At 34.2% G+C, this 23,619-nt stretch overlaps 1 protein-coding gene across 9 annotated transcripts in view; it reads left to right on the top strand.

Moving 5' to 3' along the window:
- The window catches only part of LOC306872726 (myomesin-1-like), a 46,728-nt gene extending 24,208 nt beyond the window's left edge, over nt 1-22,520 (top strand). For 4 of the 9 annotated variants that reach the window (XM_079421486.1, XM_079421484.1, XM_079421485.1 and 1 more), the window contains 22 exons: nt 3,541-3,752; nt 3,840-3,966; nt 6,034-6,218; nt 7,148-7,262; nt 7,865-8,021; nt 9,622-9,728; nt 9,817-9,861; nt 11,360-11,496; nt 11,606-11,750; nt 11,827-11,886; nt 13,358-13,425; nt 13,511-13,624; nt 14,958-15,045; nt 15,354-15,392; nt 15,522-15,627; nt 16,209-16,372; nt 17,416-17,452; nt 17,558-17,580; nt 17,686-17,741; nt 17,818-18,033; nt 20,260-20,707; nt 20,824-22,520. In XM_079421486.1, coding sequence (XP_079277612.1) covers nt 3,541-3,752; nt 3,840-3,966; nt 6,034-6,218; nt 7,148-7,262; nt 7,865-8,021; nt 9,622-9,728; nt 9,817-9,861; nt 11,360-11,496; nt 11,606-11,750; nt 11,827-11,886; nt 13,358-13,425; nt 13,511-13,624; nt 14,958-15,045; nt 15,354-15,392; nt 15,522-15,627; nt 16,209-16,372; nt 17,416-17,452; nt 17,558-17,580; nt 17,686-17,741; nt 17,818-18,033; nt 20,260-20,707; nt 20,824-20,963 — 2,789 coding nt within the window. In that variant the 3' untranslated portion in view covers nt 20,964-22,520. Of the gene's footprint in view, nt 1-3,540; nt 3,753-3,839; nt 3,967-6,033; nt 6,219-7,147; nt 7,263-7,864; nt 8,022-9,621; nt 9,729-9,816; nt 9,862-11,359; nt 11,497-11,605; nt 11,751-11,826; nt 11,887-13,357; nt 13,426-13,510; nt 13,625-14,957; nt 15,046-15,353; nt 15,393-15,521; nt 15,628-16,208; nt 16,373-17,415; nt 17,453-17,557; nt 17,581-17,685; nt 17,742-17,817; nt 18,034-20,259; nt 20,708-20,793 lie in introns of all 9 variants that reach the window. The other 5 variants (XM_079421482.1, XM_079421479.1, XM_079421483.1 and 2 more) reach the window with 2 other exon arrangements.
- The last annotated feature ends 1,099 nt before the right edge of the window (nt 22,521-23,619 follow it).

The following is a 23,619-nucleotide window of genomic DNA, read 5'->3' as shown; positions in this document are numbered from 1 at the left end:
AAATTTTACTGATGTTCTTATATATATATATATATATATGTAATATATAATATATATATATAATTTTATTTTACACTACAGTAGTATTATTGCAATAGTAATATATTTTGTTATTGTTTTAGTTTTTATAATTTTTAATTTCAATAAAAAAATTATAATATTATTATTGTTATTGTTTGTAGTCACATTGACATATATTACATGTATATAGTATAAATGTATGTCTATTTTTCGTGCTATTTTGTTATTTTACATGACAATCAATACATAGGCCTTTTGATACAATAAGTTAATTTGTCTTGCTTTTTTTTTTAATTAGATCAAATAAAACATAATTATTTTAAGCTGTCATATGGTCATTAATTAAAAATTAATATAAAAAATAAATGCTACAAATAAAAATATAGATGATAGACACTTACTAGCTGTTGTTATTTCGGTTGCTGGTCGACTAACATGTTGGTTGCATTGTCTGGCTTTCATTGAGTTTTATGTGCCTTGATGTAACGCTATAGTGTGATGTTATGTCCTGTTTCATAAAGGTTTAACAAGCTTAAACCTTTGTGACTTTAAAATGCACAAACTAAACTAAATAACTCTATCATCTGCCAAATTATCTTTTTAACCTTTCCTTTCATTTCCCTTTCTCCTGAAAATAACTTGCGGTTTCATTGCTTGTTTTTATTGTCTCTTTTCATAATTTGAATAGAATATTGCAAAAACACATGTGATTATCTCTTGCATGCATACAGACTTCTGCTTAAGTTTTCTACGGGGATGAACTTAGATAGTTAGACTAAAGGAATTAAATGTGAAGCATTCTGAATGTGATTGTGTTTCAATTGAATTCATGTCTGATCTCTCTTGCTGTTTTCTCTGCTAACTCCTGTAGGGGGCGGTATTCTTCATGGTGTGTGTCTGGAGTCAGGGGGTAACGGGGTCAGACTAATCCAGCACAGCTCTAGCGGAGTGGGCAGGCATGTGGCGCCTCACTCCCCTGCTGACACGCATCTAACATGCATAGCTAATGCTAGCGAGAGGGTTGAGGGAGGGGGTCAAAACACTGGCCACAAAGGCCATCCAGCTGCATCAATTGAAGGCAAACAGGGCAAAAGGGCCAGTCAGCGAGAACCAGAACCTGCTTGTGGGCAGGAAACTCCTAAACAGGTTGCAAACTGTAGCACTGAATTGTTAAAGTCCATCCAAAAGGAGTCGATATCAGAATTGCCAGACAGTCGTAAGTCCTCAGTAAACTCTTCCCTGGAACAAGAGAAAGCAGGAGAGCGAGCGAGAGGACGAAGTGGCTCAGGTGAGAAGAGAGAGAGAAAAGCAACTCTCTGGAATGTCACCCACCGGCATCCCTCCTCAGAGTCGGCCTGCCTCCATTTTCTCCTTTCCTGTTGTTTTTTCCATTCATTTTTCATTCATTTCTTTTGCATTTTTGCATCTTGAATTTTTCACTCTCCATCTTATTTAAACACTTATTTAGTGTATTGCAGTTTATCCAGTTTATCCACTTATCCACTCATTAATCATTTATTTGGTCATTATTGTCAGATTGACCCTTGAGGAAAAGAAGTACATTTTATCATATTTAAAAAAAAATATATATATACTTAAATGCAAACTGAATGTAATGTTTTCAGACACTTAATTGTGAGTTAACTGCAATGTAATAAAAAACATCATATTTATATTAAATGCAAATATAAACTATAGTACATTTAATGCACTTAAGTGGGTCAAAAAAGCACTCAAGTTCATCCTATGCAATTAAATGAACTTTAGAGTGCTTTTTTGACCCACTTAAGTAGGACTTAAGTACATCTTTTTAGTTATTTTTATAATTTTTTAAATATGCCAAATGTTTGATAAGCCGAATATGCAGACAGTCATTTAAGGTAAATTAAAATATACTTTAATGTCATTTCCATTGAAATTTGTATGTCATGTATTTAAATATATTTGTAATTACACATTTGTACGGATTAAGTTGCAATGTAGTACATTTAAAATATATTAGGCTTAAATGTAATGTTGAATAACATACTAGAGTTAAAAATATAATAAAGTACATTGGTATGCTAGTCAACACACCAAAATAAGTGTGCTTATTTTTTAAAACAAAAGATTAGTAAACATTAATTTAAATAATTTACAATGGTGTAAAATGTACTATAAAGTACAAGTTTTCCATTATTACAAAGTGCACTCAAGTGTGTTAAGAAACTGACATAAAAGTGTCTCTCTTTGAGTCACTTAAGTGGCCTTTTATAAATTTATAATTTATATTATATTATCTGCAAGAAATGTTTTAAAAAATATACTTTTAAGATTTGAAACACATTCGGTACAATAAAGTGAACCTCTTTTTTACAAGGGTCGACATAAGACCTCTCATGAATTTAGCATATTGCAGTTGTTTTATTGAGCTTTTAGTCATGCTGTGGTTATAAAGTATATCAACATGCAGGTAAGACTGCTAAAATCAATTGGTCAGTCAACCACAACCACATTGAAAAATCCAGATAAAACCAGTTTCTAATGGTTTCTTGCTGAACCAAGCTGGTGTACAGTAGTTCTAAAAACAAGCTTAACCATCTTAAACTGGTCTGGTCTGACCTGGTTTTTCCAGTTAAAGTTTTAAAGTGCCCCTATTATGGGTAATGAAAGGTTCATATTTTGGTTTTGGGAGTCCCCAACAGCAGGTTGACAGACATGCAAGGTCAAAAAAAACACTTTCATTGTCTTATAATAAGCATTTATTTGCCTTATTTGCTCAACGACTCCCAAACGATTCATTTACCAATTCATTTTTCCAAACCCCTCCTTTGTGTGATGCTAATCTGCGGTGATTGGTCCGATTGGTCTCATTTTCATCTCATCATGCCTGTAATGCCTGATAAAGCAGTGTTTGTGAGCGCAGTGCTGCTTTGTGTACAGCATTACTGGCAAAACAGCTATTTTTACTGCTCCAAAAGCGGCACCTAGTGGCAAAGAATGAATTAGCATTTTCATTCAGACCAACGCGGAAAAGACCAACAAGTGGGCGGGCAATATGCTAATGTTTCATATTGACATCAACATGAAATGGCTTGGGATTCGTTTTTAAAATGACTCGTTTCAAAGATTCAGAGTCGACTCTTTCTCTTGAGAGACCATAACTTTATACACGGTGCACTTTTAGATTTAAAACTTTTCAGGATGTTTTCATTCTCTTAGAGTTGTGTTCATTTTCAAAAATCCTTAATAGGGGCACTTTAATATATGGTAAGTCTTCTCAGCTGCAGACTTCGAAACCCTCAAATAACATCACTATCCACACAAATGCATCAAGGGATCCTCTTCGGCTTATTTTATGCCACCAGCCACAACTGGCAATATGCTGGACACCTCCCAACTATACGATACCCTCCTTGCAATGTCATAGTCTGTATTTTTACAGTTCTGTGTTTGGTTTGAATTTTTTACTCCACTTATGCTGGTACACGCTCAGTGTAACACAAGTTTACTGTATACTGCAAATGTGCTTCACTGTAGTGTTTTTTATGCCAGCTTCACCCACTCCACCCTACGGCATCACTGTGCTGGAGTGTGTGCGGGACTCGATGGTACTAGCCTGGAAACAACCCACTTTCATCGGCGGCGCTGACATCACTGGTTACTTCGTTGATTACCGTGAGGTCATTGGTGGAGTCCTGGGAAAATGGCACGAGGCAAATATTAAGTCTGTCAGTGAGAGAGCTTATAGAGTAAGTAGGACATTTGTGTAATAACAAGTAAAATATAAGACCATGCTGTGACCGATTTGTGACCTCCAACCTTGTCTTTCTGTCTAGGTTTCAGAGCTGAAAGAAAACATGCTGTACCAGTTCCAGGTACGTGCAGCCAACATGGCTGGTGTGGGCATCCCGTCTCTTCCCAGTGAGACATTCAAGTGTGAGGAGTGGTCTATTGCTGTACCAGGTAGGCACAAATGAATTAGAAAATTTAGTATATCATTTTACTTTCCAGAGCTGTAAAGCTTACTCAAAATAAGTGACCCTTGTGACACTTAAGTAATCTTTTAAAAAGCATACATTTAAAAGAGTACTTAAGTGTGAATATACTTAAGTGTGAACTGAATGTAATGTTTTTGGACATGTAATTCCATGTTATTTGGAATTAAATGAAAATTAATTATAATTAAAAAGTGCAATTAGCTAAACCTTAGAGTGTTGTTTTGACCCACTTAAGTAGGCTAAGTGCTAATCTAATCTAATTCATAATTTTGTCTATTTTTGTCAAACTATTGTCTTTGAAATATGGTTAAAGTACTGCTAAATGTGCTGAAAAGCATTTATGGTGAACTGAAATATACTTTAATGTCACTACAAAGTGCACTTAAGCAGAGGTGGGTAGAGTACCCAAAAACTGTAGTAAAAGTACTTAAAGAAATATTTACTCAAGTAAAAGTAATAGTCTGAATAGTTACTTGAGTGTGAGTAAAATGTATCGGATAAAAAAACTACTCAAGTAGTTAGTTACTAGTTACTTTGGATCATATACTGTATATCTATAGTCTATTTATATATATATATATATATATATTTATGTAATGTATATATATATATATATATATATATATATATATAGGCTATATATATAAAAACAATTGACACATTGACGGATCTTCTTCCGTCTGTTCTGCAAAATGTAAACAAATGTATATTTCTGCAAGCGTAAATATTGTGAAAATATGAATATTAATAGTATCTAGGAAAAGGCATTCCTCCTGGAACAGCGCAGAGCTAACGCAGGTTTGGCGGGTGTTCATTTCATACTCTGACAGCTTATTTAATGTGTAATTTATACATTGTATTTAATGTAAGGTACATGTACAACAAACTGGTAATGTCATAGTGATATCGAATGTAGCCTATCTATACCTGTGGAACTGTAGACAGCACACACAGTGTTCATCTAATAAAGATCTTCATAGCTAGCAAACAAATCTTTGCAGATTTGCTTTCAATTGACTGTAGATCCAAAGCCACGTCTTCAACGCTGTTGATGTTCTTAAACTTTCTTTTACAACTCTGAGTGAGAACCGCTTCAGACGACTCTGAACGGATCATTCAAACTGACTCACGAACCGATTCACTGGTTTGCCAACTGCTTTGATCAAGCCTTTGAACAGAATTGACTCAAAAGAATGAATCATTCGCGAATGGGCCTCGCTCATTGTCCAGAGAAAAGTAGACGGCGTGTTTGAAATAAATTGAAGCATTTTTAACTTGTATTGCAATAAGATAAAGTAACGAGAGGAGCGTCGCCCACAGTAACGCAGTAAAAGTACAGTTTTTTTCTCTAAAAATGTACTTGAGTAAGAGTACCCATCTTTAAATATACTCTAAAAGTATTAGTTACCCAAATAATTTATTCAAGTAAATGTAATGAAGTAAATGTAACTCGTTACTATACCTACCTCTGCACTTAAGTGTACTTAAGTGTGTTAAGAAACAGTCATGAAAATGTCTCTTAAGTACATTTAAGTGCCCTTTTATTTAATTGATATTATATTATCTGCAAGTACAGTTTTTTTCTAATATATAGCCTATATATATATATATATATATATATATATATATATATATATATATATATATATATATATATATATATATATATATATATATATATATACTATTAAGGTTTTAAAACTACAAGTGCACATTAAATACAATTAAGCATACTTATTTTTCACAAGGGGATACTGAACACACTGATAATCTGTAGTCCTTAGTCCTTAGACCCTTAGGACATCAATTTCCCATGACTGTTATAATTCCAATAGAATAAAATACACTGTAGATTTAAAGCACATCATTCAGAAATCTGGAAGTAGGGTTAATTTGATATTTAACTTGAATCAAATAACTAACTAAAATTTGAAGACTCATTTAGTATTGCTTAATGTACTTAAAGTACATTTCCACTTGTTCATCACATCGGCTCTGTCTGAAATTCTCTATACTTAAAACCTGTTTTTAGGACCACCCCATGACCTCCAAGTACAAGAGGTGCGTAAGGACTCTCTGGTCTTGCTCTGGAAACCGCCTGTCTACCAGGGTCGTGATCCTGTCAATGGATTCTACATTGATATCAAAGAGGCTGAGGCAGACTTTGAGATGTGGAGAGGAGTCAATGAGAAAGCTACTGACAAGACATTCAAGAAGGTTTGTATGCATATAGTTGCATGCATATGTTGTGACATTGGCATACACTTGAGAAAAAAAAAGTACTCTTTAGAAAACTAAAAAAAAAAAAAAAAAAAACATTTTCCGTAAATAATATACTGAATGTAATGTTTTAGGACACTTAGTTGCATTGTAATTACATGAAAATGTATTACAGTTTAAATTAATATTACATGCATTTAGCTCAAATTTAGAGTGTTTTCTGATCCACTTAAGTAGGAGTACATCTTTATATGTAATTTCATAATTACTTTGATTGTCTTGGTTAAAGTACTGCTGAATGTATTGACAAGCATTTATGGTAAGCTAAAATACACTTTAATGTCATTTCTGTTGAAAATTGTGTCACGTATTTAAATATATTTGTAATTACACATTTGTAATGATAGATGCAATTTAGTACATTTATAATATATAAACCTTAACCTTTACATGAGCTTTATACGGAGCCGAGCACATGACATGCAAGAAAAAAATACTAAATCACTTGCTATTACTATTTGGTTCCCTCGACTTGCAAAATAGGGAACAAAAAATAAATCGTGAACACGATTTAGCCTACTAAAAAATTTTCCTGCATGTCATGTGCGGGGCTTCGTAGCTTTAGGATGTCAAAATAAGCACAACAAAAGATAATTAAAACAATGACTCAAAACTTTTAATTTGACATTATTACAAAGTGCACTTTTTAAAAGTGTACTTAAGTGTGTTAAGAGACAGACATGAAAGTGTCTCTCTTTAAGGCCTTGATTTCATTAATATTATATTATCTGCAAGTACTACAGTTTTTGTTTTACTTTTAAGATTTGAATTACACTATAAGTTCACAGTTAATATAATTAAGTTCACTTCTTTATTCACAACGGTAGGTTTACGGTAGTAAAGGTTGTTTGTTTCTGTTGATCTAGATCAAGGATCTGAAGGAGGGGGAATCGTATGTTTTCCGTGTGCGCGCTCAGAACAAGGCTGGTGTAGGAAAAGCATCAGATCCTACAGAACCGGTTGAGGCTGTGACTAAACCAGGTACTAAACTGAACTAAACCAGAATTTCTCAAACAACATTTTATTGTACTGCAAATAGCTATGGCAGATACGTTTAAAACCAATGTGAAAAGAAACTTGTTCCTTGTCTTCATGTGTACAATTCATACTTTTGTTTTCATGATCTTTTTCCAAATAACTTGATATAACTCTGAAATCTTTTTTTTTTGGGTGATGCCACTACTCCTTATTTTTTAACCCCTAATCTCCAAACACAGGTAGTATAGAGAATACTTTTCATCAACCAATCAATTCCTGATGGATAAAATCAGCCATTTTTCCATTAAATATCCCATTCTGAGGAATCGGTCATTACAGTAGTGAAAAGGATTGTAAATACTGCTGACTTTAAGTTGAAGCAGACCATGCTGAACCTGATTCAGAATATATGTTGAAGAAAACCATATGTGGGTACATCAGAGTGAACTGGAAAGGACAAAACAACACAAACACGTAATCTTAACAGTGGGTGCTTTAGAAAGTGATGAGTTCTACTTAAATCCAGGTTAATCCTAAAACAAACCGAAAAACAACAAGACTTAACTATTCTCTACAAAAGCCAACAAGCCATTTCTTTCTCACAGGTACTACAGAGATAGTTGTGAATGTTGACGATGATGGCGTCATTTCACTGAATTTTGAGTGCTCTAACCTCACCGCCGACTCCAAATTCGTTTGGTCCAAGAACTACGTGGAAATGGCAGAACCTGAACGCATGACCTTAGAGACCAAGGGTAACAAGTAAGTGCGGATGTGCTAATAATGAGTTTTGTTAAATTATTAATTATTGAATTTAAAATAATATCTTTAAGGGTTAGTTCAAACAAAACTCATTATTTAACCACCCTCATGTCGTACCTCAAACCCATAAGACCTTTATTCATCAGAAAATAGGCCTATCTTGCACTTAACACTAAATGCAGATAGCCCACTTTGTTGGCAGAGGCTATTTACACTAACTTCACCCACTAGCATGTGGTAGGGTTAGACAACATTTCAAAAGACGCCAGCTAAACAGCAGCTTCAGTAGTGTAGCTAAATCGCGTAGCAATTACTTTTTGATGTGATCGACCCGAGTTAGAATCCGCCTTTTGCCGAACTCGTTCGTCTCCCTTTTCGCATCACATATCACATCAGAAAGGCATTTGAGTTCATCAAAAATTAAGGAAATAATTGAATTTGAAATAACATGCCTCACGGGTGTTTATTGGTTAGGGTTAGGGTAGGTGTAGGGGGGGCTGTATCCCAAAGCTGCATCCATTTAATCGTTTTAATAAACATTTGCACTATTTGCACTTAGTATAAATAGCATATTGCTAACAAATAATGCTATTTTCACTTAGTTTAAATAGAATCCATTGTTATTTGTACTTAGTGTAAATAGCATCTAGCCACTGCCTTTTTAGAAAAAGCTCACCCAAAAATAAAAACTTGACTGAAATTTACTCACGTTCGGGCCATTCAAGATTTACATTAGTCGGTTTCTTCAGAACAGATTTGGAGAAATGTAGCATTGCATCAGTGTCTCATCAATGGATGCTCTGCAGTGAATGGGTGCCGTCAGAAAGAGAGTCCAAACAGCTGATAAAAACATCACAATAATCCACACCACTCCAATTTATCAGTTAAAGTCTTGAGAAACGAAAAGCTGCATGTTTGTAAGAAACAAATCTAGCATTAAGATGATTTTTAACAGCAAATTTCATTTTTGGGTGAACTATTACTTTAATCTTCATTTTTATTCATCCATTGAAAGTCTAGGTAGTCAACAGTTTCAAGCTTCAAAAAGTACATAAAGACAGTAAAAAGTTATCCATTTGAATCAAGCAGTTTAATCCAAGTCTTCTGAAGAGACACGGTTGTTTTATATGGTGAACAGGCTTTTATTCACATATAATTATTGACAAATTAACATACATAGAGCACGTCAAATATGGTAAATTGAGCAATATGGCTCAAATATGCTTGCTTGACATGTGAGAACAAACTTCATTGGTTCTGCATGCATGTTTGAGCTTCTGTTTGTTAATAGACTTTGATGGACTAAACCATGAGAGAATATTAAAAATATCTTAATTTTTATTTCAAAGATGAGTGTTTGGAAAGACATGAGGTTCAGTAAATGATGACAGACTTTGTATTTTTAGTTGAACTATCCCTTCAAACCAACTTGTATACCTTCTGATCAATCATATTTAAAAATCTCTTTGGCTGAATATTGGCAAAAATATATTATTTATTAACGGTAGCAAATAATTTCATCACATTATGGAGCTATAACTACAAAAAAAAAAAAAAGATTAGCATAGGTTCATCTCAATTCTTTGATATTGGTCTGTAGGTCCAAAGCCATCTTTAAAACACCTTCAGAAGACGACCTGGGTATCTACTCTTGTTTTGTGACACACACTGATGGAGCCTCTGCCAGCTACACACTCTCTGAGGAAAGTGAGTTCATTGACCTTTTTCATTTTTATATTTACCAAGTTAACACTGGTTATTGATTCTGATCTTTTCTCTGTCCTGTTCCTCACAGCGCTAAAAGAACTCCTGAAGGTCAGCCACGACCACAAATTCCCCAGTGAGTAAACATCACATGCACTCCTGAAACAATTCATTAACTTTTTATTTTGATTGTGTGAGCACTTGCTCAATCCTGTACCTTTTAACATACTTTTAAGAGTACTTTTTGTGGAAATAATGCTTTATAATACTTTTAAATTAATACACTTAAAGGGATAGTTCACCCAAAAATGAAAATTATGTCATTAATTACTCACCCTCATGTCGTTCCAAACCCGTAAGACCTTCGTTCATCTTCAGAACACAAATTAAGATGTTTTTTATTAAATCTGACAGCTCTCTGACCCTCCATAGACAGCAAGGATCCTAACACGATCAAGGCTCAGAAACGAAGCAAGGAGATCATTAAAACAATCCATGTGACATCGGTGGTTCAACCGTAATTTTACGAAGCTATGAGAATACCTTTTGTGCATAAAGAAACAAAAATATCAACTTTATTCAACAATTCGCCTCCTTCGCCCTATAGCGCCATTTTGGAGAGTATCACATACGTAAACAATGTATGCTGTTCTATAAAAGAAATTCTTTTAACCCAAAAAGCAAATTATTCTTCGTTTAAACTGGTTCTCTTTAAAATACAAATATTGTGTAATCCCAGGCTATCTGTAATCAGATGCACATTTAAAACGGGAATATAATTTAACTTCAGTCGCATGCGTTTCATAAACACATAATTCTTTCTGGATTACAATCCACCTTTAAAATTATAAATTTAATTATTCCAGCTGCTGTGAGAATGCACCATCTGCACCATCTGCAGGATCCTCACATGCGATATAGTAGCCGGGACAACTTCATTATGTTTACTGTCATGCTACGGTGTAGCAAACGCGCCCGAAGAAGAAGATTAAGTCAAACAGTCTTTAATTATCCACAGAAGGTATAATCCACAAAGGAAGGCATAGGCACTTACAATACCGGCCGAGGGAGCACAGGACTGACTAGAACTTAAATACTAAAGCAAATGAGGATAATTAATAGAACACAGGTGAACAGAATGACACAATCAGACACGAGGGAAAACTAGGTCATGGGCACATGAGGGAAGAAAACACAACAAAAAGTCCAGAGGTGTGACATTTACAGATGTGATGTAATGACATGCTCGAACTTCCCGCGAAAACCTACCAGTACAACTCAAAGTCTGAAAACATTACTATAAGCTAACCGTTTTGAATTGGGCTAAAGTAAGGCAATAGTTTTGAACACCGGCTGGTTATGTACTTGCTCAAATATTGATTTTGGATAATTTTTAACCAAAAAAAGTTACAGACTACAGCTTTAAGACAAAAGCTTGTTTAGCACGAAAAATGTGTTGCTTGCCAGTTTATCGATTGCATCATGCCTGGTTACGACATTGCGTTTCAATACAAAAACAGAGCATATGTATCAAGGTTCTGTACAACTCCCATCCAGCCATAGGTCTCCAAAACAATGGATATTATTCAGGATAGAATTAATGTTTTCAAAACGTTTTCATCCCTCCTCTCTAGTCATCCCTCTGAAGACAGAGCTGGCCGTGGAGCTGCTGGAGAAGGGCAAAGTTCGCTTCTGGTTGCAGGCTGAGAAAATCTCTGCCAATGGAAAAGTTGAATATGTATTCAATGACAATGTGATCCACCAGGGAGAGGTTAGAGGAACACAGAAACAAACACGCAGCAGATGAAGCATTACACATGCTATTGACTGGAAATAGTCCTTTGACTTGCTTCTGCATTAACAGATTCTCTGTGTTGTAGAAATACAAGATGAACTTTGATAAAAATACTGGCATCATTGAGATGTTCATGGAGTCTCTGGGCAAAGAGGACGAGGGAACGTTCACTTTCCAGCTTCAAGATGGCAAAGCCACTAACCAGTCCAGTCTAGTGCTGATCGGAGATGGTACATCTAAATCACATATACAGTATGCATCTCATGTATAGAGTGTGTACCAATAACGGCATCTCATTTCCTTCAGTGTTCAAGCAGTTACAGAAGGAATCAGAGTTCCAGAAAAAAGAATGGATTAGAAAGCAAGGTATGATTATATGCGCAGTAATTGCGCTGCAGTATTATTTAAAAATGCTTGTGAACAAGTATTCAATAATGTTTCAAACAGTAATATAATACATCTTTATCATATGACTTCACTAATTTACACGTTTAATGCAGTAACTGGTGTCCATTGATCATTTTACAATGATGTAATTCAGTAAATCTGTCAATTTATCAGTAAATCTGCCTTCATTCATTGAAATATTTAGTTTACACTAAGTGCAATGGTGCAACAGTTTAGCATGAATTGGCTTAGGCTTAGTTTTAATTCATACAGCTGGTGCAACTGGCCCTTGATGTGAAGTGACCATTAGGTTAATTAATTTGCAGTAAATAAGTTGCGCCTGACAGTACATCACACTGGTTCAAAATAGCACAGTTGAATCTTATTAGTTTCTAATGTGTTTTTAATTGCATTATATATAAGTCGTTTTGGAATATACATCACAGCACATTTCAGATTATAAAAATAATAAATAATTTATATTCTGGAAAACACAGAAGTCTGTTTTAATGTGCTGTCACAGCTGTGCATTTATGGACATTTTGCAACATCCTCAAACACGGCTCATCTAATCAGAAGCGAGGTTATTATCGTTAACTAAAGCTAAAACCATAAAACCATAAAAATCAGTGGTTGAATTAAAATAAATATTAACTGAAATAAAACTATTTCATTTACTTTGTTATTAAATTAAATTTATTTTATTAAATTTATTATTAATTTAATTCAATTTATTTATTTACTTATTTATTTCAGCTAGTTCCCGTACAATATTTCCAATTTCCATTACGTTACTTGATTAGTTAGTACACAACTTAGTAAACTTGATATACTAAAAGTAAATAAACTAAAATTTATAAAAAACTATATGGACATATTCTTAAAAAACAAAAAAAAGCATGAACAAAATTACTAAAATAAAAATGATATAAAAATCAAATTAATTCAAAAACAAAACAAAAATAAAATGTCAATTTTACTAAAATAACACTGATCAGAAGTTAGAGTCTGAACTAGTTATTTAATAATGCACATTTTGGCAAATATTCTACACATCTATCCACCTTGCTTTTCACGTAAGAGTGGATACGGTCATTTGTAACTTGAATGTTTGAGGATTCCGGTGTCAATCACTTACAGTTATCATAGCTGTACAAAAAAACTTGTTATGCTGCTTGCAATTGCAAAACGTTAGTTCTTATCATAATATGTCAATGTATTGCCATAATTATAAACAAAGTGGTTTGTATCACAAATACTTCTATCGTTTACTGTTCTTTGTTATTCTTCTATTTATTTATTTACTTATAGCAGCGAATGAATCAGAAGTCTTGCACATTCAAGATAAAAAAATCTTACATCTGCATTTAAAAATAGGCAGATAGTAGTATTGTAGTATTTCATTTCAGATACTGTTTGCACATTAATCATGCTGTTTATGCTCTGTAAGGTCCACACTTCGTGGAGTATCTGGGTTATGAAGTCACACCTGAGTGCTGTGTGAGACTGAAGTGTAAGGTGAGCCGTCTCTCTGATTAAACACTACAATTCAACTGTAATGCTGCCGGTTTCTTTATTACTGACATACTAACATGTGATGCAGGTAGCTAATATGAAGAAAGACTCTGTGGCGCTGTGGTATAAGGATGGACGAGAGATTAAGGTCAATGAGAAACTGGATTTCTCTGAAGGAGTGTTGACTTTGGAGATCGCTCAGGTGAGCAGCATTTCTCACACTCATGGTCAACAACTTACCAGGTGACAAATACGGCCTCCACAAGCATTTAAATATTAAGGAGAGATGTTTAGTTAACGATTAACTAAAAGAAAAATTGGTATTGCTATTATATCTGACTTTCCTCCTCTAAAATTCCTTAATTCACATCAAATTGCACAGGCAATATAAACACTGAAAATTCTGCAATAATTAACAAGAATAAATGTCTCCAGACCTTAGCAAACCTTAAAAATATCAAAAGAACAAAGCCCTGCACATGACATGAAAAAAAGACATTCCCACTAGTTTCAAGCACATTTTATTCCTTGGTTTTAGTTAAATCTTGCTTTTTTTTACTTAAATCATGGGAATTAATTAATAAATCATGCTCAATGATTTATAAATTTATGGCCACAGTTTATTTTTTACAGGAATAAATGTGTTAAAGGACAGGTAACGAAAGTATGCAGCCTGTTGAAATACATAGCGTGCATTATTATTACATGTTAAAGTGTTAATATTTGTGAAAAAATTAAATAGCGTGGTCACTATTCTATTCTAGTCTTATTTTTATAGCAAGATATATAACATACAATACAATGACATAAACACCTGTTTAATGTTTTACAACATAATATGTGACCCTGGACCACAAAATCAGTCATAAAGGTAAAAAAATTTATAAATTGAGATTTATACATCACCTGAAAGCTGAATAAATAATCTTTCCATTTATGTTATGATAGGACACTGTTTGGCTGAGATACAACTATTTAAATATCTGGAATCTGAGGGTGCAAAAAAATTAAAATATTGAGGAAATTGCCTTTAAAGTTGTCCAAATGAAGTTCTTAGCAATGCATATTACTAATCAAATATTAAGCTTTGATATATTTATGGTAGGACATTTACAAAATATCTTCATGGAACATGATATTTACTTAATATTCTAATGATTTTTGGCATAAAAGAAAAATTTATAATTTTGACCCATACAATGTATTGTTGGCTATTGCTACAAACATACATATAAATCACAAACATGTCATTATGTCTTTTGGACTTTAATTAATTACTTTATCTTCATCAGTTTCTGTCATACTTGTTGTTTTGTGCCTCTGTCTTCCTATTCTTTCAAGTTTTCATCTTTCTTTCTACATTATTTTCTTCCTGCTTTTGTCCCTGTTGTGAAATTGTTACGCTAAAGACGTGCAACTCAGAGAAGTCTGGCTTTTTTTAACACTTTTAGTGTTAGATTGGACATCACACACACTTAAACTGGTAGGCTTATGTTAGTTTTAATGCATTTTGTGTTTGTTTGTGTCAATGGCAGATCTCCAAAAAAGATGCTGGTATATATGAAGTAGTTCTGAAGGACGACAGAGGCAAAGACACCTCCACCCTCAACCTCACAGACCAAGGTAACATAGTAGAAAAGGGATTCAAAAGTACTTTTACTATTATAAAACTCACTCCTTACACTAATTTGTGCTGTAATTTTAATGCAATGTTATATATTTTACACATAAATTGTCCCATAACACTTGTACTCTCAGCTCCAGTAAAACATTTGATCATATTTAAATCCATTCCACAGATTTCCTACAACAATCGCTACAAAAAAAATGTGAAAATTTTCCATTTGGTCCTACTTATTTCTTGTTTATTCCTGATATTATCAGTGTGTTTTTTGCTCATCATAAATGATCTTTTAATTGATATTTTTCAGGATTCAAAGACCTGATGAACCAGGTTTTCAGTGTTATTGGTAAGATTTACAACGTCATTTTCAAGCCTAAATTAGTTGTAAATGATTCTTCACACTCATTATACATCTTTACATTTAAATGTTTAGTTTTAGCAGCATGTGAGCGATGTTGGCTTTCTTTCTGTCCAGCGAACTCCTCCACTCCACTGAAGATCCAGAGCACAGAGGAGGGAATCCGGCTTTACTCCTTCGTCAGCTACTACAACGACGAGCTACACGTCACCTGGCATCACAAGTAAGAACATGTGACTTTGTTTAAAGGGATAGTTCACTAAAATTCAAATGTACTCACCCTCAAGTTGTCCCAAACCTGAATGAGTTTCCTTCTTCTGTTGAGCACAAACCGAACAGTTGGCAGTAGCCATTGTTTCTAGCATTAAGGAAAATTTCAGAGAGCAAATTCGACAAGCATATTTGAAGTTTAATACACAGCTAAACATGTGATTGTTTAGTTAGAAATTTGAGCCTCAAAAGAAGACTTTATGCAAATCTTGAAATTGCCTAAATTACAGAGCCTCACACATGACATGCAGAAAAATATACTGTATCATTCTCACGAGTCACATGCATGTTTTATTCTGTCGTTCCTTCATTTTAGTTCAATCGTGGCCATATTTTACGTACTATATTGTCAGGAATTTTTTTAATGAACTGAAATATGCAGCTTACATAAATATGTATATAAGCAACATATAGTATAAATGCATGTTTAGCAAATGAGCTTTCGCAAACCAACATCATTATTACTTTCTCAGTACTAAGACTTGAAAAGCTACAACTTGTGTTCACTGTAGTGTGTGTGTGTGTTTATTAAAGGGATGCTGCGATCGCATTCACCGAGCGCATTAAGAGTGGTGTGGTGGGAGAGCAGCTGTGGCTGCAGATCTCTGAACCCACAGAGAAAGATAAAGGCAAATACGCCATTGAGTTCTTCGATGGGAAAGGAGGTTTGCGCAGAACTGTGGAACTGGCTGGACAAGGTGAGGAAACACATGCCTTTATTATATTACGACTGTGACTAAGTGTCGATCTGCAACAGTCAGATCTATTCTCCTCTGAAAAATGAAAGTACTTGGACCAAAATTTAAAAACCCTGTCCATGGCCAGAGCGGGCAAAAATCTCATTATGGTTTACTTTACTTTGTGATGGGATCTCCCCTTGTGAAAAATAAGTGCACTTATCTGTACTGAATGTGCACTTGTAGTGTACTTCAAATCTTAAAAGAATATTTAAAAAAAAAAAAACGATATTTTATAGAATATTTATAGAATTATTAGAATATTTTAGTTTATCATAAAAGCTTGTCTGTACATTCGGCAGTACTTTCAAAGACAATACAAGTAATTATAAAGTACTTAAGTCCTACTTAAGTAGGTCAAAATCACTCTGAAGTTCAGATAATTGCATTTAATAAAAATTTTAACTAATACATTTTCATTTAACTGTCATTAACATGCAGTTAAGTTTCTGAAAATGTTACATTCAGCTCAAACATAAGTACATTCTTTTAAATTATTATTATTTCCAAAATAAGCTCTCTTTTTAAAATTATGATAAAGTGCACTTCTTTTATGATAAAGGATATTTTTCAGTAAAATTTTTCACAATAAGTGCAGCAAACAGCAGATTGAAGTCCAACCGTACTGCCATGATGCTCTCTGTACTGTAGAAATGTACCACTTGCTGTCAGTCAGGATTAATTTATGAAATGTCTGATAATAGGATATTACTGAGATGAAGCCAGTATATTGGTCTGATTATGTGACCTTAAAACTGTGGTTCCAATGAGCAGCGCAGCTCCATGTAAATAAAAACAGATTTTAGGCTATACTCATAGGAATGTACATGATTTTTAGTACTATTCATTTTTATGCATAAAAAATATGTATTTAAAATATAATTTTTTTATGAGGAAAAATGAATACAAATGCTTAAACTGCTGTTTAATTAGGTAGCTCAGGAGGCTTTGAAACACAATGTTTATGATAATCATGCATTTAAATTGAACTTTTATATTTTCAGCGTTTGATGAAGCATATGCTGAATTTCAAAGACTCAAGTAAGTACCAAAAATGATTTGTGGTTTGTGACAGATACTATTCAGCTTGAGTGGTTGAATAATTAATGATATGATTTTTTCCCCATCTTCAATTTTTGTCCTCAGGGCTGCAGCTATTGCAGAGAGAAGTGAGTAGATGAAGTCAGAAATACATGCTTAGGCCTTCACTGCATTTGTATCTTCTGCAGATGTTATGAGTGTACTGGAAATCATCTAATTGTTGTTTTTTACAGATCGTGCGCGTGTGGCAGGTGGTCTGCCTGATGTTGTGACCATCCAAGAGGGCAAGGTAGCGTACATGTTTCTATGTATGGCTCGAAAAGACACAAAAATAACAAAGCTGTCTCTTCCCTCCTCTCTCATAGTGTCTGAACCTGACCTGCAATATCTGGGGCGACCCCGTACCCGAGGTCACCTGGCTAAAGAACGAGCGCGAGATGGTTTCCAATGATCACTTCATACTCAAGTTTGAGTCCGGCAAGTTTGCCAGTTTCACCATCACCAGCGTCAATACGTCTGACTCCGGCAAGTACAGCATCCTGGTAAAGAACAAGTACGGCACGGAGAGCGGCGACTTCACCGTAAGTGTCTTCATCCCAGACGAGGAACCCGCCAAGAAAAAATAAAACAAGCCAAACAGAAAAAATAAACAGGATGATTATGCAAAACTAAGTGACAAAAAAAAAAACCTAATCTAAGATCCAGAAAGATTCTGCCAGATTTAGATGACACGTTGACAGTAATGCCCTATTTACATTGACAATCTGAAGCTACATTACTGGTCAAAACTTTTATGTTTTTGAAAAAAAGAATCTTCTGCTCATCAAGGCTGCATTTATTTGATCAAAAATACAGTAAAAAAAGCTAAATATTTATACTATTTAAAATAACACTTTTCTATTTAAATACATTTTAAAATGTAATTTATTCCTGTGATGCAACGCTGAATTTTCTGCAGCATTACTCCAGTCTTCAGTGCCACACGATCCTTTAGAAATCATTCTAATAAAATAATGTTACTGTATTTTGATTTTTTTTATGCAGACTTGATGAGCATGAGAGAGTTTTGAAAAAAAATAAAAAAAATAAAATCATAATTATTCCAAACGTTTGCCCGGTAGTGCATCTCCTCAGTGGAGAGTAAGACCATGGTGCTAATATCTTGGTTGCAGATTGAAAAGAGTTGGTCCAAGTTTTAATCCATAGCTACCCAAAATGTCAAAGTAGTGCTATAATTGGAAACAAATCTTTTTCTGTATAGATCTAGATTCAGAGCTTGCATTACTTACTTGAGCATTTTCTCCATCATGGTGTTAGTGAAATACTTTAAAGCCCAGATTAGAAAATGAATGCAGTTTGACTCCAGGTTGTGTTGTGAGTGGTTTTCCTTGTGTAGTTTTACTGAGAAGAAACAGGTGCACTGAAGTGCATGAAAGATTGACACTTTTGAGTTGAGGGACAAATGGATGCTCCATTTCTGTATAGTTTATCATTACTCTGTCCTGAAAAGCAGTTTAGATTCACAAATTAACATCAAATAGTCCATATTACAATCAATGCTGTAAAGAAATCTTTAAATGGTGTTTAAATGAATCCATGCCCCTGCTGTGAGCTTTCAGTGGATCCTCTATAATGTTTCACATTTCTAATGAATCACTGCATGTACGATCCTATTGTAACAGCAGTTATGACTTCACCTCCTGTTTGACCTCACAGATAATGATGACTTCCTGTTGTTTACAATAAATGGAGCACATATTCTCTCGACTCCCTCTCTGTGTTTCATCTCTACACTTTCCTCATCATGCACATCCCTCCTTCCTGAGTTCTGCATCTGAGACCGCTGATGTCCCATCATCTGGACCAACCTGTCACTAACTTTACCCTCAACTTCAGATTTAGCATGCACACTCTCACAAAACAGTTCATAAATAGTTTTTCATAACCCAAATGTCCAGAATAAAAATGGTAAATATGTACCATTTTAATGCAGTATTGGTACAATACTACATGCTTTATTTTAAGATGTTCTTATTGCAGTGTAGTTATATATTTAAGTACTGAGTAATATTAATTAACAACATGTGCTTACTATATGGTTAGGGTTTGGTTTGGGCTTAGTTGCATTTAATTATGCATAATTTACTGTTATTAATAGAGTAAGTGCATGCAACATGGACACTGAAAAATAAAGTGTTACCTTATTTTCATTAACAACCTGTGCAAACAGAGATTGCTGGATGCACACTGACTTAATGTGGAAACTTAATTTCCTGTAGAGCTGCTTTGCAACGATTTGTATCGTAAAAAGCACTATACAAATAAACTTGAACTTAAATCCAGACTGGAGAAGGTCTAGCAAAAATATATTTTATTTATATATTATTTATATAACCTACACAGTGCAAAACGTGCACAGTGCAAGGTAATTAAAAACTAAATCAATTAATTTGCACAATGTATGAAAAACGATTGGTTAGCGTACGTTTACTAGTGTAAAAATGCAAAACATTAGCAACTAACACTATTATATTCACACAACTGTCAAAACAAAACTTACTGCACAGAAATAGGTGTAGATTTGCATTATGCAATCCATTTTATCAACTTTCTGTATGCATGTACTTTTGGTCAGAGACACAAGAATACAAGATAATCTCACTCCACCTCACTACCTTGCCAAATTTCACACTCTCAGGGTATAATGAATTATGTATAGTGTCTAAATACAGATGAAGAAGATATTAAGATTAATATGAGAACTGCGTTTGTACGTCCACGTAACTTGTGCCTCTTGCTCTTGCCAGTTGAATGTGATCGAAAACATGGGTGATTTTGGTGTGGTGTCATATCTGGCCGACGCAGATGGAAACGTGATTGTTGGACCTACAACTCCTGTGCCCACGTGTCGTTCAACAACGCCTTCAACCAGATCAGTTCCCACAACACCCAGCCCAGTTATCCCAACCCTAACATCAACCCTGGCTTATACAAACCCCCAAAATAAAACTAGAGCTACCCCGACCTCGGAAAATCAAACCCCAAGTACAGAACGTCCCTCAACCCCACCTGCTCAGATCCCCAAAAATCAATCCCCAGGTTCCCCGACCCCACAAACCCTAACCTCAGATGCACCGATCCTCTCAAACCTAGACACACCAACCTCAAACACATCCACTCCACAACCCTCCACAACGGGCGAGAAATCAGCCAATACATCAGTGGATGATGAGAAGATAACAGCGATGCTGAAAGGTGAGAAAGGGTGCAGGAATATAATACATATAAACCTGCAAAATACAGATCTGAATGTGATTTACAGGTTTTGCTGTTTAATACAGATTCTGTAAATCTGGGATTATCCGCTTTAGAGACGGAGCTGGTTGATGCCGTACATCTCACAGAACATGATGCTGGACCAGAGGCCACCACTTCATCAGATCCAGACGAATCTACATCAGCTCTTGAAACCGAAAACCATGAAAATGTGTGTGAAAAGAAAGACGATTAAAAATGCTTGAAGACACAGTTTAATTGTATTTATATGTTTTAGAACTAGGTATAGGACGTGAACCATGTTAGTTATGGTTTTAGAGATTTATTTGATGAGTGTGTTATTTCAAAAGCTTGTTCACAAGTGGTTTAGAAAAGTTAGATGGGAGGCAAAATTATATTTCAAGGCCTTTGTGTTGAAAGAGGCAGATTAGGGCCAAGCAATAAAAAAAATCTCTAGATTAAAGTCATTGTAATGATTAAACTTGAGGGGGAAAAAATAAATAAACAAGAAAAACAAGTTGAAATAAAATGATGAAAATAAACATAACATTTCGAGAATAAAGTCATTGTGTTTTGAGAAAAAATAAAACGTTAAATTTAGAGTAAAAAAGTTTAAATAAAATGTTGAGAATAAACTGTAAATGTACAACAATACTGAGGTTCAAATAGTATCTGTCACTATTCATAAGTATAAATAGCATCTAATAACTATTTACACTTATTGCAAAGATCTGCTGCTTTTATATAGCGTTTTCACTTAGTGTAACACATCACTAAAAAATGCTGCTCTTGTCACTTAGTGTAAGTAGAATATATCAATATTTTCAATAGCTGCTGACCTTAACTAAAACCTTACGGCATTTCCATTAATGGTTTTGTTCTGTGGAAGGAGGCATACACAACCATCAACGATCCTAAAGTAATAACCAGTTTTTCTGGAAACATGACTTTTCTCGAAATCCAATGAGTTTCTTGAAATTTAATTGAAATTTAATCTCGCATTATAATGACTTTAATCTCGAGATGTTTTTTTTTTTTGTATTCCTTGGACCGAAACGCAAAGTTTCTCGAGGAGCTCAAAAGTTTCTATGGAGCCCATAAAAGAGCACGGTGGTGGAAAAAATATTTTTCAAAGCTTTGCCGTTCTCTTGCGAAATTTTTGCGTTTTCTCCACCATAGAAAACTCTTAACATGACTGGATGAAGACAGTGATATAAAAAGCCCAAATTTGGTATACAGTTTATTATAAATATAAGCTATGCACAGGCAAGCAGATAAACCCAGAATATGAATGAAACACGCAGAACTGTTATGTAGAAAAATCCATTTTTTCCTCCCATCTCATTTTTAAATAGCACCATTTCTTTCTTTTAATACATGTTTCTGGTTTAATTGTGTACCATTGCATGTTACTCCAAAGAAAAGCTTTTTTAATGTAATTGAATACACCCACTTTTCACCATCCACCCATCTACAGCCCTTTTGCTGGAAATCTCGCAGTATAGTTTTACTGACACTCATTCACTTAGCAGATGTTCTATCTAACGTAGCTTGCAAAAAAAAAAAACAATACAAGCACAATCTATTAATCTCAAATATATTCATATGTTAAATCTATTAATCTAATACAAGTAGTGCTAACATTTCACTGAGTACTAGATTACACATTTAATACAGGAAAATGTTTTGTATATGTATGCATGTTTATATGTTTGATTAAATAAAATGTAGAACCAAACAACTGAGCAATAAGTATATTATTAAATGATAATCATCAATACAGCAACACTTCAGTTATTGTTACTCCATGTTTTTCACCTTATAATGCTCTCAGATTTTCTTTCCTAAAAACAGTGCTGGTAGCAGTATGCATTATGCTCTTGGTCATGAAAACAACTCGTTCAGAATGCTTCAGCTGAACAATCTCATTTGCAACCCTGGTTACTATAAGAGATACAGAAAGTCAAACCACTGAAAAACTCGAGTCACTGACTGATCTAATGGTCACAAACACAAAAACAAGACTATGCAATACAATTATTTATAACAGGACATTTATTTGCAGATGAGATTCATCATTAGTTCTGACATTCTAATACATTCTGATAACTTCTTTCTATAAATTGTTAGATAAAATATACAAAGATTCAGGCAGTTAGAGTTGATCTAAATAAAATTAACATCTAGGAGTAGTGAGTGTTAATATGATATGAAGTTTCAGTCAAATGATTGTTCTATAGACAAAATATCCAATATGTTCTTCACACAAAATAAAACCAATCTTCATTAGTATTTATGTATTTAAAAAATATATATATGTAGATAAAATATCCTCTTGGAAATAAATTATTTATCTGTCAAAAACTGGGTGGAAATGGTCTGAGTTTGGGCAAAGGCCAACTACACTGAGTCATGAAGTAGGTTTCATTCAGTCATTGGGTGAGATGATTTCTATTTTAAGCCTGGTGAGGTTATTGAAAAGTGTTGAAGGTTTTAGTGATGTGTGGAAAATTCAAAACAGCGAATTGACCTAGATCTGTTATAGGGTCAAGGTTGCTACACTTTCCTGAAATCTTTGTGCATCTCTGTGCAGTTTTCCGAAAATGTGAAAAAAAAATAGAGTTTTAGGCCAATAAATGGACTGCGGCCCACATTTGGATCCAAGATCGGTTCCACCCAGACTGTGAATCATTTAGTAAAACTCATAGCTTCATCATTATATTAACCACATATAAATGAGGCTGTTCTGACTGCTCTGTGCAGAATTAACTTCTGAGAAATGACTCACGGTCCAAGTGGAAGCAATCTTTTTCACTAAATGGTGACCTTTGCGATAAAAAAAAGATCAGTAGATTTACTAGCACCCTACCAGATGAACTTGCTAAATCATG

The sequence above is a fragment of the Barbus barbus genome (assembly GCF_936440315.1).
Source record: "Barbus barbus genome assembly, chromosome: 1".
NCBI lineage: Eukaryota > Metazoa > Chordata > Actinopteri > Cypriniformes > Cyprinidae > Barbus > Barbus barbus.
The sequence above is the reverse complement of the archived record's forward strand: the minus strand, read 5'-3'. Positions and strand labels throughout refer to the sequence as shown.